This window comes from Vitis vinifera, chromosome 12 (assembly GCF_030704535.1).
Source record: "Vitis vinifera cultivar Pinot Noir 40024 chromosome 12, ASM3070453v1".
Taxonomy (NCBI): Eukaryota; Viridiplantae; Streptophyta; class Magnoliopsida; order Vitales; family Vitaceae; genus Vitis; species Vitis vinifera.
In genome coordinates this window covers 6,958,185-6,976,412 of record NC_081816.1, presented here as the reverse complement: position 1 = coordinate 6,976,412, position 18,228 = coordinate 6,958,185, and the positions used below count along the sequence as shown (strand labels likewise).

Here is an 18,228-nt window from a genome sequence, read left to right as displayed (position 1 = left end):
ATAGATGATTTTTAAATAAAAAAAATTTCACATTTTGAATTATTTCATACTTAGTTATTTAAAAAAATCCCCAAATTTATTGAAGAAATTAATAAATTCATTTTAAAAAAGATTGAGATTTTTTGCATAAAAAGTTCTTAAATTATTTTTAAAAAAATAGTCAAATTTCTTTCTAATTTTTAATTATTTTGAAATATTCCTTTGATTTTTTTAACATTTAGAAAAAATAATAATATTTAAGCCTGAATTACAAATGAGTCCAAGAGCATAGTCATTAAATGTGGTTTCAAGCTTAAGTCAAAATTATATGAACCTAAGGTTATATTCAAAACTATATAGTTATGAACAAGATTTGGTCACCCAAAGAAAAAAGGAAAATCCTCAAACTATGCTAAAGTCCCATGTGGCTAATTTTTTTTTTTATTAGAAATCTATTTGGGGATTTCTTTTATGTAAGATGTATTATTTATGTTCAAAACTCCAATTTAAATGTATATTATTTTGCTAAATATTTTTTTTCATGCTAGAAGGTTATTAGTCAAACTAGAGGCGTTGAGTGTAATTAGCCATAACCAACTATGTCTTAAGGGTTAAAAAAGACTTAAGTAGTGCCATTATTGAATACCCTTTGCCAACCACAACTCTTCGTTAGGGTCACCTTAATCGGCAAGATGCTCAATGAACATGCTACCACATTCTTGAATTTTATCACCCAACTAGCATCAATGTCGAATTTCGCTTATCAACCAAATATACTACCGATGGTGCTCATTGAGGGCCATAGATCCTGAGCGATCATAGACGAGGAGAGCTCATTGAAGCATGGAGCTCTTGAGTAAGCATTCAAACTCCTTTGCACCATTTTCTTTTACCGACATACGACTAGTTAACCCTTTGTTAAGGACATATCTTATCGATAGCAAAAATCACTAGCAACCTATTGAGCACCACCTGATACATATTTAACCATCCATTAACAAACTCAACACATCTCAAGCTTAACCAGCTATCACTCCTTCACAAGCAGAGTGTTGAACTTATTCCTTCTCATTCAACCAATCAAGACATGACAAATATGAACAAAACTTACAACTCTCAAAAGGTCCAAAGTCTATTCCCTAAAACACAATCATTCACTAACCTACACATATGCTTTTTGTTCATTATTACTTTGACCCATCTTCTCTTTATCCCTTGTCAAGTCTTATAACTAATTGTTTCTTCATCCTTCTTCCCTTACCTGATTTTAACTTAATTGTCATAGGGATGTAATTGGGGGTCATCTTAACGACTCCTTACTACAAGCACTCAATAACAATGGGTGGATTATCCAATCACCATCTAATATTGTTGGATCGTATCAACAACAAACCAAGCCCCAAAAGCTCCTACTATAAAACATTAATTGATTTTCATTCAAGATACTACGAATTAAAATCACTCCAAAATGAACTCTTAGTATTAATGATTCAATGAGGTATTAATTTAATTATAGTTTCTAATGAAGTTACTTTTAAAAGAATTTATATATGAAATATTATTAAAAAAATCTACATAAGTGTTTGATAATTCCATTTTGAAAGGATGTTTCAAATAATATAAATATTTCTAATAAAAAGGTTTTTAAAACTTCTAAACAATACAAAAAAATTACCTCAGTAGACTATATAATATTTTGAAATTATAATTTTTGTGCAAATTTAAAATACAATTTCAAATGAATAAAAATATGGAAGAGGGTTAGCTTCCATGATAGTTTTAAAACATATCTATATTTTGTTTGAGTAGAGGAACAATCCATTTTGATCTTGTTTGTTGAAAGGGAATCTTAACAAATATATAAATGAAAAGGCGCTCATGTCCCATGTGAATGATGAATGGTCGTGGTCCCTTTCCTTATTCACATCAGTGGCCTACCTTGCATGGAATAAATGCCCAATAAAAAGTTGCCCATTCTTCTTTTCTTTTACTTTTCTTTTTAAATAATTGATTCTAGATTTTTGGTTGGAAGACTGAACTTGTCTTCGGAAGGTTCAAGGAAGTAATGTCCCATCTTACATTGGTTTATTTTGCTTGGCCATTTAGTTAAGGTCGATATTATATAATGTTGTAGATAGATATGACAATGGAGCAAACATGTTGTAGATAGATATGACAATGGAGCATGTTTGGGATGTATTATTCCATCTCAATCTCATCTGGTTTATTTAGGTTGTGTTTGGTTCTCGAAAAATATTAAGGAAAAAAAAAATATAAAAAAAAATGATTTTTTTATATTTGGTTGTCCTATAAAAAATATAAAAAAAAATCAAATATAATTAAAATTTCATGCATGTTTAAATTATTTAATTTTTATATCAATGAATTAAAATAAATAAAATGAATTTGAAGTAACAAATATAAATAATTTATCGACTTTTAATCTATTTTTTATTTTTCTTCATTTTTTCTTTCCTTCTACTTTTCCTTTGTATTTTATTTCCCTTATATTTTCCCTCAAATTTTTCAAAAACCAAACATAACTTTAAAGTAATTTTCATCGCCATCTCATTAAAAAAAATTGGGCTGGGTGAGACAAGGCGAGGATGTGAATTTCTCAACTCATTTCATTTTTTTTAATTACATTAAAATAAATATAGTTTATAAATAATTAAAATAATATAACTTTTTATAATTTATTTTATTGAAAAATATTTTTTATTATTATATATATTAAAAATAAGAAAATAAAAAATAAATCAAATTAAAATTTAAAATTAATTTTATATACAAAGAGGGTGAGGTGAGATAAGAAAATACTTGAACTCGTACCAAACCAAAATGTCTAAAGTCCACTTCTATTTTTTAAACTTGTTCCGTTAGGACGTGACCGACGGGTACTCGAAAATTTCATTATACAAATTCATTCTTCGGAAAATGAAATGAGATAAGGCCTTGACGTCACATCCACTAATTCGCAAATGAGAAGGCCAAGTCCTCCACAACAACCGGGAAAAAAGGCAAAGTTCTTTTTGAATGGTTCCCAAATATCTCGCACTGGCCGGCCACAAAGTGACAAATAATTCCTGCCATAAGTCTCCAATAAATATTACAACTCTTTGAAAATTGCTAGTCCCTATGCCACCACATTTATTTTTTTGAACAAATAAAATACCTCTTCTTGACCTTGAATAAATGGAAAGCACATGAGTAGGGTTAGAATTCCCATGGAACAAGTTATATTTTCAACATCAACACATTTTCTAGAATATTCAAGGTGGAATAAATTTGAAAGTTCAAAATGGTAGACCAAATAAGGAAGTTGGGACATGATATGTGATATCTCATCGTGGATAGCAGAAAAAGTTTATGACACTTATATAAATTTCTCTTAATTATGTAGGTATATTTTAAATCTATGATGACTTATTGCATGATTGGATAAAAGTTATTACAAATGGTATTAAAATTAGTCTTTTAACCTCAATGTGAGAGTTTATTTTCTGTAAGGAGTGTCTATCTATTTAATTCATGTAATCCTATAAAACACAACGAACACTTCATATTGACACGTTTTAAAGCTGACAAGCACGTCATGTAGACACGTTTTAAAGTTGTGAAAACCCCGTTTAGTACGCTATCCAAAGTAAACAATATTTATATAGTTGAATACGAGTCATTACATGTTGAACTCTTTATTTCCTTATTTGCTTGCAATGAGAATTTAAAAGGAGATATTGCTCCATAAAAAGAAATTTCATTTTCTAACATGGAGGGATATGTTTTATTTTACATGGAATGTGATCACTAATAAGGGAATCACAAAACATTAACCTTTTTATCCTTATATTAAAAATAATTATTAAATATTTGAACATTTAAAAAATAATAATTATAATTATAATTAAATAATTTTACATTTTAATATGTGAATTTAAATTATTAAAAATCATTCATATATGTTAAATATTCAAATCATGGAATTTTCAAAACTATAATTATAATGCCCCAAATATACCCTGATAAATAAACTTTTTGCTTTGAAAAAATAAATTTAAATTTTCATCTTGCTAAATTTTAAATTTTGGTACAAACGAGTGTGATGTCTAATTAAGCCCCAAATAATAAATATTTAATAATAATAATTGTAAAAATTGTGTGTGTAGGGATAAAGTGGTAAAATTATATACTTTCAAGTCAATTATACTCCTTATGATTCCATTTCTTACATTCCTATATTCCCTTTCTTACCCTGATCGTTCCACTTTCATTTAGACAATGAGAAAAATAATAAGGAATAAAAGTATAAGATTGTGGTGTTTGTTTTTTTTGGCTTTTTACTGAAAGCAATTTAGTTTTAGAATTTAGGTTGTTTGTTTTTCTACTTTTTCATGACTTATTATAAACTTTTTACTAAATAGAAAAAGCCAAAATATGTAGCTTTTTCTAAATAAAAAAAATAACATATTGGTTTTTTTTACTTTTTAATATTTAATAGAAATAAAATATTACAAAAACAAACAACTTAATATTTAACACTATTAAGCATTAAGATTCTATTTAGAATTAAGTAAAAAAACAATATTAGTCCAAAAAACTCTTTATATTTCTTAAAAAACTTTCTTTGTTTTTTTACTTAATTCTAAATAGAACCTTAATACTTAATAGTATTAAATATTAGGTTGTTTGTTTTTGTAGTATTTTATTTTTATTAAGTATTAAAAAGTAAAAAACAACCATTGTGTTATTTTTTTTATTTAGAAAAAGCCACATATTTTGGCTTTTTCTATTTAGTAAAAAGTTTATAATAAATTATGAAAAAGTAAAAAAACAAACAACCTAAATTCTAAAACTAAATGGTTTTTAGTAAAAAGCTAAAAAACAAACATCACCTTAATACCTAAAATAGAAAGTTACTAATTTAAAAGTGAATAAGTATTATTATTATTAAAGTCATAACAAAACCAATATTATAAAATATGTAAAACCTATTATATTCTTTTTGTACATTAGGTTATATAATTTAAATTTGACAATTCTATTATATTCTATCTAATTTAGTATCTTTCTAGATTGTATTTTACTTCTTATTGAAGACTAGATGTTGTTGCATAGTGAATCGAGATGACACATGTAAACATTGTAAAATATGGGAAATACAAATTGGAATTTGTTAAGGCAAAGTGTGTACCAAGGTTTTTTAAAACTTAGTTAAAAGATTTTTCAAAAGGTTTCCAGGGCAAAATTTTTCAAAATTTTGAAGATTCATTTTTTTCAATTTTAAAAAGTTTTATTTTTAAGAATTCTCTAGATTTGGATTATCAGGTTGTAAAGTCTGTAAATATTTTGCCTAAAAAAGTTTTCAATTCCCAAAACTTTAAAAAAAAAAATCGGTTTCAACATATCTTTCCCCAAGCGTTGAAGTGAGATTCATTGGAATAGGATATAATCTTATATATTATAAAATTATATATAAATTAATATATTTAATATAAATATTTATTTTTTAAAATTCCTAGATATTAAAATATATATTATATTATTTTAAAATTTTTATAAATGTAATAATAATAATAATAATAATATATTAAGGCAGAGAATAACGTGGGTAAGGTTTTTGAAAATTTTCTTGTCCCGCCCCACTTTGATGAGTGATGATAGGATATATTTTTTTTTTTTGGTTACAAAAGACAAATAAAAAAGGAAGAAGAAAAAAAAGAAAGTGGAATTAGGGTTTAGTTGTGGGCGGGAAAAAAGGAGGGTAAAGTTGTACCAAGAAGTGAAAAAATTCTTCTTGATTCCGGAGAGATAGTACAAGGCGTATACCATTTCTTATTTTTCTTTTTTAGGCTATTTTCGATTTAGGAAAAATTTGAGAGATAATGTGTCCATAGAAAGTAAAAAAGTAAAAAGATAGAAAATAAAAATTAAATTTAAAATTAATAAATTATTATATATATATATTTTAATTTATTTTAACTATTTTATATAAAGATTAAATATTTTAAAAATAATTTTGATTATATTTTATTTTTTAAAATATTTTTATTGGGAGAATGTGAAAAATGTAATTTTTATTATTCCTTTGATTCTACCATAGCCTTAACCAATATTAAATGTTTTTATTTTACTACAATTTTATTATTTAAAAAAAAAAAATATTGAACTTAAACTTATTTAAAAAAAGGCTCCGTTTAGTCCACGCGTCACGTGAAAGAAAGAGATGGCGAGTGAGTTTCGGGCCTCAGTATCCCGCGCGCTACCCGCTGTTTAAAGCACCAAGTTTCTCTCTCTTCGCTCTTCCCTCCATCCGTTTCCCGCCTCTCCTCTCCTTAAAATCCAGCCCTCCTCTCTCAACCCTAACCCTCTCTTTCTCTCTCTAAACCCATCCTCACCTGACTCGCCTATCCCTATCTCTTACCCCAATCTCCTTACTTTCTCTCTCTAAAGTCCTCTTCGATCTCTCTCTGCACTTCGGAAATGAATCGGAGAATCAGAACCCTACACAGATCATCCTCCAAGCGAGATGAGGCTTTCCATCGGTACCTGAAGCCAGGCGCACTCGCTCAACTCAGGGATTCGCGGATCAGCGCCAGATCGCACCGAGTCGACTCGCACTCGCAGATCCATCTTCACCGTACATCTTCGCCGCCCTCTTCTCCTTTGCCTCCTCAGATCGACGCCTTTCCTTGCTTCGCCGGGAGGAACTACGGCCCCCGGTGCTTGCAGCGGAAGAAGCTTGTTGCGGCGAAGTCCGTATTTCTGAAGAGTTCGAGTCCAGCGAGTCCGATGTCGGACTCGCCCGATTCGGTCGTTGTAGATTTGTTCGGTCCTGAGATTCTTGTGGCTCATTGAGTGAAGTGGTTTTGACATTTTTTTTTCCCTTTTTACTATTGTAGATTTACTACTATCTGTAGTGGAACAACAGTATTCGGTTTCAGTTGGGGAATTAGGTGGAAAATATGAAAGATGGAGATGAGATTAATAATGAAATCATTAATTGTTCCTTTGTAGATCCCTAGTTGCACATCAATTTCTGATTTTGTCTCTACATCTGGATGAAAATTTTTGCGGGGCATTTTGGAAATAAACAACGAATAGGGAAAATTATGAAATGACTTGTGTTTGGATCCTATAAAATGCGTAAGTGAAACTAATAATCTAAAGATTGATTGACTATATGGATATTTTCTAGTTTTTTCGTACTTGTTTATGGAGCATTTATGCGGTGATTGTTGATGTCACGAATATCAAAGCCTTACATGTTAAAGTTCTGATTCCCTCCTTTTTTTTTCCCTGCAAGTTCCAGTTCTGATCTCACTTGCTGTGGTTTAATTATGAGTTGAAATAGAAGTCATTATTGATTGCTTTGATTTATTTCATACTTGTTTATGAAGCATTTATTTCATTATTGATTGCTTTGATTAATCAATGCCAACGTTTTTATTAGGTATGTGGTTTTGGTTAACCTTGTGACTTTCTACATTGTGCCGCAAAATTCAACAGATTTTACTGTGTTCCCTTTATTGCAGTTGGTTTGAGAAATCAAGGAGTAGGTTTCATTTTGCTTTCTCTCATTCAATTGGACGATATTAATTGACTGCATCAATTTTATTTTTCTTGGATTTAATTCTGGAATTGATGTGATGTTGGTGGGCTTGGAGACAACAAATGAGATGCTTGTGGTTTGAAATCAATCTGCTTGTCTAAAACTGCTGCTATATTAGTTGTGGCATTTATCACCAGGTGAGACCCTTTTAACTGTTCCCTGGGAAATCCTTTGAATCACATCTTTAGATTGCCGGGGCTTAGAGGATCATTAGTAGAACAGAACAGTATAAATGGTTCAGAAGTATATTATAAAAGCAATTAGCAGGACCTTGATGAATTTTCAAGACCATGGCTTGCTGTTTTGAGGTGCCTCTTTGGAACCATTTTTAAGGAAGAGCTGTGTTTCTTTTCATTTGTAATCTGACTTATATAAAGTGCAGGTATCATATCAACCAAGCTAGGTGGGTGAAGCTGCAGAGGTTCATCTAAGAAGTAACTCTTCCTTGAAGCTTCTGCATGGTGCACTTCCCATTAGTCTATGGTAATCATTCCTTTAATCTGCAAATATGCTGTAAATTTTATATATGCCTTCAACAAAAGCAGTATGGTAATCACTTTGAAAGTCAAGTTCTTGTGATTTCCATCCTTTTGTCTCAAAATCTTACAACTTCAAGCAATGCAGAACTCAACTGCCTTTCAGAGCACTCTGTAAATTGTATGAAAAATTGTAAGATTAGTATTAGGTTGAAGAGTTGTGATCATTAGCATGAACATACTTGTTATAGGTGAGTTCAAAGCATGCCCAAGCCTAAAAGTCAATGCTATTCCAAGTAGACATTACTAGCATGTCATTTGAAAAAAAAAAAGAGCCAGTCAAGAACTTGTTTGAGAGTTCATTCTAACATTGGAAGATAAAAATGAAAAATAATTTTGTTTTTTCATAATTATATTGTTTTTAGAATAAAAATAGGAATGAAAAATTAATCATACTGAAAATCAAATTTCATTTTGATTAGGATTTTAATTCTTTATAATATAAAAAAATATGTTATATAGCTAAAAAATTGTGATATTTAGAAGAATAAGTAGTAATGGTCTAAGATAAGAATTTTAGAATTTTTACAAGAAGAGGTTTCCAAATATTAAAAAATAATTGTTAATGGAAAATAAAAGTTAAATCAAACCCATTAACCCTTCCAAATGCATAACTATCTAAAACCTAAGTAGAAAGTAGAAAACAATACAAAATGTATTTCGAAATATAAAAACAATTCATGGCACTATCCAAATTCAATCTCTCCCTTATCCCGAATATATATATATATACGGGAGAATCGAAATATTCAGGAAAATCTATGGCGAGGATTGACCGCGAGGGCAGAATCAGCAGACTCAAACACGTACACCTCAAGAAGTAATCAACAATGTCGGAGAACGATGTGTCGTACGACGATGTGCCATGCGATTTGATGAGGCTTTTATTCACAAAGCAGCGTCCCGAGGACCTGGTAATAGCCATGTGCGTCTGCAAATCATGGCGCGCCATAATTCGTGATTCTTCCTTCGTATATGCGCATCTTAAACACTGTCGTCGCACCTCCCTCACCGATCATAATGCCAGTTTGATAGTGGATGGCGCACACAACTATGACGCTTTCCAATTCTCCATGCAGTATAGCGAAGAGTTTACCGGCCACCGACACTGTAGAATCTTATTCGATAATCTATATTACACTGTGGAGACTTCAAGTGATGGATTGGTCCTACTATCCGCCACTGGTTGCAGGCAAAAAATGCTTTTATGGAACCCCGCCATAAGAAAATTCAAGCTTGTTCCTATTTCTGGCATAAGAAATCTACCTCATTGCCGTACTGGGTTTCGTCCTGTTCATGAGCAACAAGTTTTGGTTGTTGGGTTCGGCTGTATTGAATGTAATAATAAGTATGACTATAAGATAGTTCAGGTTTTATACTACTTCTCTGATAACGCATTCCAACATTCTTATGTTACGGTTTACTCACTGTGGAGCAATTCTTGGAGAAGAATCAGAGCTACTCCTCCTTGCTATACTAACGTCGATGTGTCCAATGCATTTGTTAATGAAGCAGTGCACTGGCGGGCCGAGTCGTCTGCAGACTGTTGGGTGATCATGGCGTTTGATTTGAGGGAGGAGGTGTTTCGGGAAATACCACTACCAGATCATCACCATGATTATTACAGTATGTATTGGTACATTGCAGTGTTTGAGGAATTACTTAGTGTAGTTTTGCACTACCAGAACCAAGAAGGGTATGATTTTGTTGAAATATGGGTGATGAAGGAATATCGGGTGGTGGATTCCTGGTCTAAACTGTTCGTTCTTGGACCGACAAGGTTCTTATACCCTTCGGGATATATGAAGAGTAGGAGGGTTTTGCTGGAAAGCAGGTTTGAAAAGCTAGTTATATACTATCCCAACCATGGACAGAGACAAGACGTCATGCATCCTGTTGGTTTAACCACATACTTGGAAAGCCTTGCTTTGCTTGATGATTAACAGGTAAAATAAATCTATTTATATTCAATTGTTTTTTTATTCTTTATATGTATTAGAAGTAACAAATAAGCTTTTGAGATCACATCCTTGTGTTTAGTGGCAAGGTGTGCAAATTTCATCAAATATTCTTTATGATAAAGAATATTATAAAAAGGGAATTCTTATTGCATAGTTCCATAATTATAAATTTGATTCTTTGACTTTCTATATGGAAACCTTTTTGCACTAACATCAAGCTTCCAAAGCTTAATAATCATATATTAGTTTAGTTTTTCTAAGTAAGATTATAACCCTTAAATTATAGATTGATTTATCGGTGGAATTTGAGGGAAAAAAAGAATGAATGATCATCGGAAATATGAAAAGTATTTAACTTTAACCAAAAAAAATGCTATGATAGAAGAGATGACATGCATGTCTTGCATAAAAATGGTGGTTCATGATGGCCTGGATAGGATAATTCCACTTGGAAAAAAAAAATTTGAATGGGTGTATATATAAAATAAATAAATAAATGGGAATAATAGATGTCGGAATTAAATAAATTGGGGAGAAAAGAAAAGAAAAACAAGTCTAGTTATATAATTTTTTTATTGGAAAAAAAAAAATGCTTTGGGTATCTTGAAGAGTGTGACGTGTTAGGCTATGGAAGAAGATTGAAGAGGGTACTGCATGGTGGAAACAAGAGGGTAAAAGAAAAAACAAGATCATGCTTTTAAATGGCATGATGTTGATAGTATGGTATGAATCCGTTAAGGGTTAGGGTGCCTGCTAGGTTAATAATAATAATAATAATAACAATAATAATAATTTAATATAATAACAGAAAGAATACATTTTTAGGAGTTTTAGTTTTTTTTTTTTTAAATGATAGATTCTCGGGAATAAATTTTGGGAAAAAACAATTTTTATCAAAATTTGGAAACTCTTCAATTAAATTGTTATTAAGTTAAAATAGAAAATTAATAGGAATGTCAATTTTATAATTTTTAGGTAAATAATTGATAGTAATAGTTGTTTTTTTATGTTAATTATTCAAGGAAAATTAATGTATATTTTGAATGATGTAAAATGTTACTTTAATTTCTCTACATGGTCAAATACGCACGTTTTACATGAAAAATATGTTAGAATATTTTCTTTTGCTTATAATAGAAAAATACAGAGATATTATGTTTTTATTTTTGTAAGTTCGAATAAATGAAACAAAATTGTTTGATTTTGATTTGTTCCACTCGAATCGATAAGGTATGATTATTAATCTTTACATTTTTTAGGAGGGAATGTAATTGTGTTAAACTATGACCTTCAATGGTTTATTTATAGTAGTAGTGATTGGTTCTGTTGATTTTAAAAGGAACAAATTTAAGACTAGACACTTATTTGTAAAGTCTTATTGCCTTCAAATGAACAAATTTAAGGTTAGTTATTTATTTGTGAAATCCTACCCAATCAGACAACAAATCTTAACCTAATTGTGCATCATTCATTATTTGATAGGTAGACTAAAAATATTTTAAATGCATTTGATACAATTTGATATGAAATTGTTATTTACATAAATATGAAAAAGTTTGGTTGAAAATTTTTGAATGCTTTAGCACGTTCGAGCTTAAGAGTTTTTATGAAATTGTAAATTGTATCTCTTATTTTGTATTCATAATTGAAAATTTTTTATCTATAAAATTGTATTAATATTTCTTATTAGGATTTTAACCTATTTTTTTTATTGATAAATTTTCAGGTACTCTTAATTCCGACGAAGAGTGATGGTTAGGTTAGTAATTTGTCTTTATTAGAATTTTTAGTTCAAAACTTTTATTTTGGACATTGTTTAAGTATTAAAAATTAATTACTATTTGAATTATTCAAGTTTAAAGTTATTTGAACCGCAAGATAGTAGTTAATGTGTTAATTTTTTTTTGAAGTTAAGTTTTGAAGATTATAGTATATTTTATTATTTTGAATTTAGTAATTTGTAACCTTCCTGTTATAAGACGATTGTTTTAATCATTTGCATTCTAAATCTTCGAGCTTGAGGTATGAAATGATTGTCATGTCCACGCTCATGAAGTGAGTTTTGGGACGTGACATCTATCATATCTTTTGTTTCATTTTTTTATCAAGCAATCATAAAACACTTTTTTGATTATGATGTACTACAAAAAATTAAATGTATAATCTCAACATTCAATGTGTATTTGTGAATAATCTTAATTTTCAATTATTAAACCATTTCATTTTACCAAATTCAATGTTATCCATGTTAATCAACATTTATATGTCCTGATACAACAAGAAGACATTATCTGTAACAAGTAGTTTTGTTGGTTGGTTAATTGATCAACATTTATACGACATAATCTTTTTATTTGATCTAAGAAGTGACTTGTGTCAAAATTATTACCCATGTCTACTATTTAGGCAGAATATTGTCACCCATTCTTACTAAGAAAAAGGAAGAAATCTTGCAAATGGAAAATGGGGGAAAGTGAGGGAAAAACAAAAGTGGAAACGGAAAGAACATCCAAAATAGAGGAAACTAAAGGGGAACAAGAGGGATCCACCAAAGATTTTTCACCCCCCTTTTTTCAAAAGAAAAGGAGGATTTAGATAAAATTGATGAAATGGAAGAGATCTATAAAAACAGTTTGGTCAATGAAACTTCTTATTTGGACTGGAATTCCATCCTTTAGTCCTTGTGGTGTGTGTCTTCATTCACTTAACCTTGAGGCAATGAGTCTTTAGTTCTTCTGGTTTGTGTCCTACTTCATTTAATCACAAGATTGCCAGGGTTAGTGGAATACCCTTTATTCCATTCTTTAGTGCTTCTGATTTGTGTCGTCTTCTCCTTGAATAAAGTAATGCAGTTTGGAGAGAAAGAAAGTACATGCATGTGACGACTTAGCTTGAGATAAATTTTAAATAATGAAGTGAAAGCCACAAGAGATTGACATTTAGTCACACGACAAGGGAAAGAATCCATCCCTAAGCAGAGGACAAAAGGAAAAAACCAAAAGTTTCTTCTTCATACAGCACCAAGAAAAGGGGATTGCCTAAGATAAGATCATCATCAAATTTTGGTTACAAAGGTTCCATGAAGATGATGATGAGATGAACCTGTTTAACCGAAGATTTGTAGAATTCATCGGTGACCGAGGTCATTAGTGTACCATATGATCAATGAACTGTGGACCTCAAAGGAGTTTGCCTAGTCAAGTGATGAAAGCTATGCAAAACCCATATGTGAGACGATGATAAAAAGCAATTTTGGAGTCCTTTTAGAAGATACAGGCAATCCTCAATGTAGTCCACAACATTAGGGTATTTAGGGCCCCCTTCTGAGGTGGCTGATATCAGGAGTATATCCAACAGGCTGCTTTAATCATGGTGGTAAGAAAAAAGGGGATCATAAGTCAGGAGTATTCCTTTCATAGTTTGACAGTCGATCAGCCTTAAGAGTAATCCACAATTCGGGAATTAATCCATGTTCCTAACATATTTGCCGCTTAATAGCCCCATTTTCACAATCCTGTAGCAGCAAAGAGATGATTAGGTTGCTCATATTGGGTGCATGACACCCCTGTTTTCACAATATGTTGCAAGAATTGAGTTAGAATTGGGCTGAAGAGACATGCTGGTATGTCAAAAATGTCTCAATGGGTAGGGGATTTTCTGATTTTCCCTTTTCTCTCAGTATCCTCTTTCTGAAGATAACTGAACCATGGATATCAACATCCTTTTGAACTTCCCAAGACTGCATCTTGTTTAGGCAGCTTGGCAGCCAATGGATATACACACAATTGTTAACAGCAAGCTAAGTCTGATTGTTCATGGGAAAATAGATTCATTTTGTTCTCATGGAAGTTGAAATGAGCCTATTTTGATTTAAAGCATGAATAGCAAGCATGGAGCATGAGTATGGAATTCAGAAACATGCTCCATTCAAATCATACAACTTACGGAAAAAAAAAAAAAAAGGGAAAAGAGAAGCAATAGGAAAAGGAAAACAAAGGAGAAAACTCACAGTTCTTCCCCTTTTAACTCTCGGTGTTGCTGTCTATCCAACTGAGGCTTCCCACATGAACGAATGTCTGAAACCAATTTGGTAATCCCTTAAGTGTAAGATCCTTGAATTTTCCGCGCTCTGGATTGTAAGAAACCAAAACTCTTCCTTTATACTCTAGCAAAATCTCACCATTCTTCAGTAGGCATAGTAGTCGAACTCCTCTTCCTTTCGGAGCATTTCTCCAAATCCTGTGTGGTCGATTTACATCTTGCTTCAATCCCTTTGGCAAGTGAGCTCCAATGTTGAATTCCTTGATCCAGGATTCCTTAACATCATACTCCTTCATAACCCAAACTTCCAATTTCCCATTACTGCGATGAACAGCTGCAGATAGGCAGCCTCCTAGAACCAGTAGATGATAATTACACCTGCTTAATCCTCCACAGTCAGGCTTTGGGATCTCTCTGAATTGCTCATCTGCAAGGTCGAAGGAGACGATGAATCGGGTAACATATCTTCTAGGCCTAGTCACCCAATGAAGCCTTCCATTCACCAAGGCCTCTGATGGCCAGCGATCAAGCTGGTAAGATACCTTTCCTAAACTTCTCCATGTGGGGCTGCCTAGAGTCAGAACTTGAACCTCTGATTGTGAGCAAGTAATTCGACGAAATCTAGAGAATCCCCCATATCCATTCCTGTAATACACTACCTTAACCACCTTGTACACCTCAGTCATGGGGTGGTATCCGAATCCAAAAACCACCTCTTGATCCGGATACTGCAGGGATTTGGGGAGCTGTTTGAAGTCCCTGGTAAAGGGGTTGTGTACATATACAGCATCCTTGAATAACGAGTCGGCCAAACATAGCAGGCCATTACATGATCCAACCACTTCAAACTCAGGCATGGAAGCCCAGAAAGGGATAGTGAGTTTTCTCACCATGTCCTTGTCCCTGCTTTCTGCAGAAATATCTACAAAAGAAATCTGGTTTCTGATGGGGTAATCACAGTGGAGGATCAGGCATGGATTGTACTGAGCGGTGCGGCAGAGGTGCTTGCTAGCAAGAAGAGAGTCCTGTGCCATCAAGCGCCAGCCCCGGCATACAAACCTGAACTGCACCAGAGAGGTTACAGGCAGCCTTGAGAGTATGTCCAGGATGATGTCCCGGGGGAGTCTCTCCATGAAGCTTGTTCGAGGACCTTCCCCTCCTCCCATCTCGTATCTTGCTCTCTTGCCTGGTTTCTCAAAGTCCAAATCCATGGCAGGCCGATCACTACAAGCACAGTTGCATAAGGGCGAAGAAGAAGAAGAAGAAAGCCAAGGGTTGAAGATGAAGAAAAGAGCAGATAAACTTTGTGGACTTTGCTAAAGCGGTAATTAATATTGTAAAGAGAGACGGAAACCCCAAGGAAATAATGGGGGTGTGGGAACCACCATTGAATAATTTTTTTTTTTGGGTATTTGAAGGAGAGTTTTCCTTTTCCCTTAATGCGATGGACCCAACAATGAGAACCATCCCCTGCCGAGCATATATGGCCTTAGTCTGATAGAGAAAATGTAAAAATTTATGATTCTAGCTTCATGCCAATGGAGTGATGACCCATACTGATGGTGACGCAGGGGACACCAAGTCTTCGAAAAGAAAATATCGACCCTGTGTTCCACTATTTCAGCAAACAAATAGTATGATTTTGAAATGCATCCTTTTTTATTTCTTCTTTTGTGCCCTTTGTGATGGTCATCCAACAAGTGCAGCTCTGCCCACTTACCCAAGTATGCCAAACAAACTACTCCAAAAGGACCTTGTTAGCACCCCACTTGACCCTCTCCAAAACCTATATTTAGATCAAACGGTTAAGAGGCTAGCATATCCTGGTATTATTCCCCAATCACGATATGTCACTTGTATACTTAGATTCTATTGCTTTGGTTTTGGATCTTATTCTTTTATATTTTGATCTCATTTATTTATATACGGTCCTAACTTTTTGTACTCAACAAATAGCCTAGATTTTCCATCATGCATTTTCATCAATTGGGATTACAAGTTCGATAGGTACCAAATCAATCCCCTAGAAGTTTCCTTAACCTGCACATAGAAGTAGGCACTAATCACTCCCTCTAGGGCAAAATTCAACAAAAAAAATCCTCAAATTGAATCTAATCAAACTGGGGCTTGACTTGGATGCTCATGTGTGTGTATCAAAAAGTTTGCTACAAGTTCTAAATGCCCAGAAAGTGTTGAACTGGAATCCACAGTAATGTGAAAGTGGCCATCCCAAAAGTATATGAAAGTGCTTTTTCTCAACCAAAAGCTCCATTGAGATTTTGCAGTTTCCTCAGTCAAGAAGGAAGAATAAGCTTAGCATATATATATATATTTGAAAATATGTCTGCAGGGTCACATGGTCATTGTTCTTTTTTAAAAAGGAACTTTTAAAGGCAATCCAGATGGTCCTCCATATCAAACAAGCTTTAAAAAAGCTCAAGATTAGCTAGAATCTGGGTTATTCATTGCAGTAATGGAGTTCTTAGACATTAACCTTCAACGACAAGCTTTAATTTCTAGCCACTTCATCCATGTAACACAAGCTTTCAATGCCCTCCCTGGACTGAGTCAGATGGGCTCAAACCAGGCCTTTTGAGTTGTTGGACAAATGATTTTGGACTGGGTCCATTCTTCCAAATCCAAGGGGTGAAGCCCAGCCCTATGGGTATTGGGTTTAGCATTGGGACTCGGTATTTAGAGTTGGGCTTCGAGACTATAAGTCCGTTTGATAGTAATTTTAAGAAACACTTCTAATCTTTCTAATACTTGAAAAATTTTTATCTTTCAAGAATTAGAAAAATTGGATTGAGTTGATAGCTAATTAACCTTAGTCCAATATGAATTAAGAAACAATAAATTCAAACTCGATCAAATCTAACCTCTAACCCGTTGATTTCAATTTAAACCCAACACAACTTTATTTTTTAAAACTTGAGTTGGTCCAATGATGAAAAAACTTTATTGTTTTCATATATTTATATCAAAATTTAAATAATAAATAGGTCAAAATTTGAAGATGATAAAAAAATAAATCTAAATTTACATATTTTTCTAAAAAAAAAAATGAAAAAATTATGATAATTTGTTATTTTTTTCTTAACTTTAGAAATTAATTTTAAATTAACTTTTAACCTAATAAAATAACTTATTTGTCCACCTCAATATGAGTTTCATAGAAAATTTATAATATTTGTTATCATTCTTCGCATTTTTCTTTACTTGTTTATTTAAATTTTACTTTACAATTTTCTAACTTTTTATTTTATTAATAATTGACTAAAAATAATTATCTAATTGAGTAAAATTATTGAAGAAATATCGCTATATTTTATATAGAATTCATTAATATTTTCTATTTTTAAAATAAAAAAATGAAATATATATACAAGGGGTAAATATTTTAGTTCAACAGAATCAACACTAACAAATATTTTATCAAGTAAATTATGCAGTTGATAAGCATCATGACTTAATGGTTAGAGCTATGAGAAATAATAAATCCTTGAATTATTTTTGCCCCAAGCTCATACGAGTCTCTCTTGAACATGTTGGACCCACCTGTTGGTCATGAACTTCAATTTTGCAGTGCAACTTCCCTACATTTTGGTAAAGGCCAAATTAGAAGACCATGAGTCTCGCCTGCTACTAGTATTGAATTTCCCTTCATCATTGTCACCTCATTTTCTCGAGAAAATTTCATTTCATTTCATTTCCACCGACAATTGAAGTGAGCATAAAACAATTAAGAGTTTTGGAATCATTGCCTTAGTCCAAAAATGACGTAGGGCTTCCAAAACTGTTACATAAGACCCCGCTATCTTAGTCGGTGGTGGAGGTATTCCCAAACGCAAAAAGGAAGGGGACAGGAGGAATCTGAAAACGGTGTCCATTCGGTGCTAGATAAGAAAATGGACAGAAACAACACACAGGCTCGTGAAGGTTGCATTAATGTTAAGTCATGCCATGATGCCTTCCTTTCACATGAGATCAATCGTCCATACGCTTGACAGCGGCCATAGTCCTTTCTTATATTTGATCATTTGACCAATTCAAAGAAAAAAAACAAGGTATCGAAAAAAGTATATACCTATGGAGGATGGGA

General features: G+C 32.3%; 3 protein-coding genes across 3 annotated transcripts; 2 read left to right on the top strand and 1 right to left on the bottom strand.

Annotated features, from left to right (window-relative positions):
• Positions 1-6,271: 6,271 nt before the first annotated feature.
• On the top strand, positions 6,272-6,992 carry LOC104880884 (uncharacterized). Its single transcript, XM_010658994.3, has one exon. It carries the CDS (start codon positions 6,460-6,462, stop codon positions 6,832-6,834), a length of 375 nt encoding a protein of 124 aa, XP_010657296.1. The 5' UTR covers positions 6,272-6,459; the 3' UTR covers positions 6,835-6,992.
• Positions 6,993-8,954: 1,962 nt separating this feature from the next.
• On the top strand, positions 8,955-10,067 carry LOC104880898 (F-box/kelch-repeat protein At3g23880). The gene has a single exon (XM_010659052.3). The coding sequence runs from the start codon at positions 8,955-8,957 to the stop codon at positions 10,065-10,067; it is 1,113 nt and encodes a 370-aa protein (XP_010657354.1).
• Positions 10,068-13,073: 3,006 nt separating this feature from the next.
• Positions 13,074-15,567, bottom strand: LOC100261870 (F-box protein At3g07870-like). The gene is made up of 2 exons (XM_002279086.4): positions 14,095-15,567; positions 13,074-13,599 (listed from the first exon to the last, which is right to left on the bottom strand). Exon 1 carries the CDS (start codon positions 15,335-15,337, stop codon positions 14,108-14,110), a length of 1,230 nt encoding a protein of 409 aa, XP_002279122.1. The 5' UTR covers positions 15,338-15,567; the 3' UTR covers positions 13,074-13,599; positions 14,095-14,107.
• Between the last annotated feature and the right edge of the window lie 2,661 nt (positions 15,568-18,228).

What these genes read in the sequence shown, in the direction of transcription:
- LOC100261870 (XM_002279086.4), bottom strand. Translation starts at nt 15,337, where the DNA reads ATGGATTTGGACTTTGAGAAACCAGGCAAGAGAGCAAGATACGAGATG.
- LOC104880898 (XM_010659052.3), top strand. Translation starts at nt 8,955, where the DNA reads ATGTCGGAGAACGATGTGTCGTACGACGATGTGCCATGCGATTTGATG.
- LOC104880884 (XM_010658994.3), top strand. Translation starts at nt 6,460, where the DNA reads ATGAATCGGAGAATCAGAACCCTACACAGATCATCCTCCAAGCGAGAT.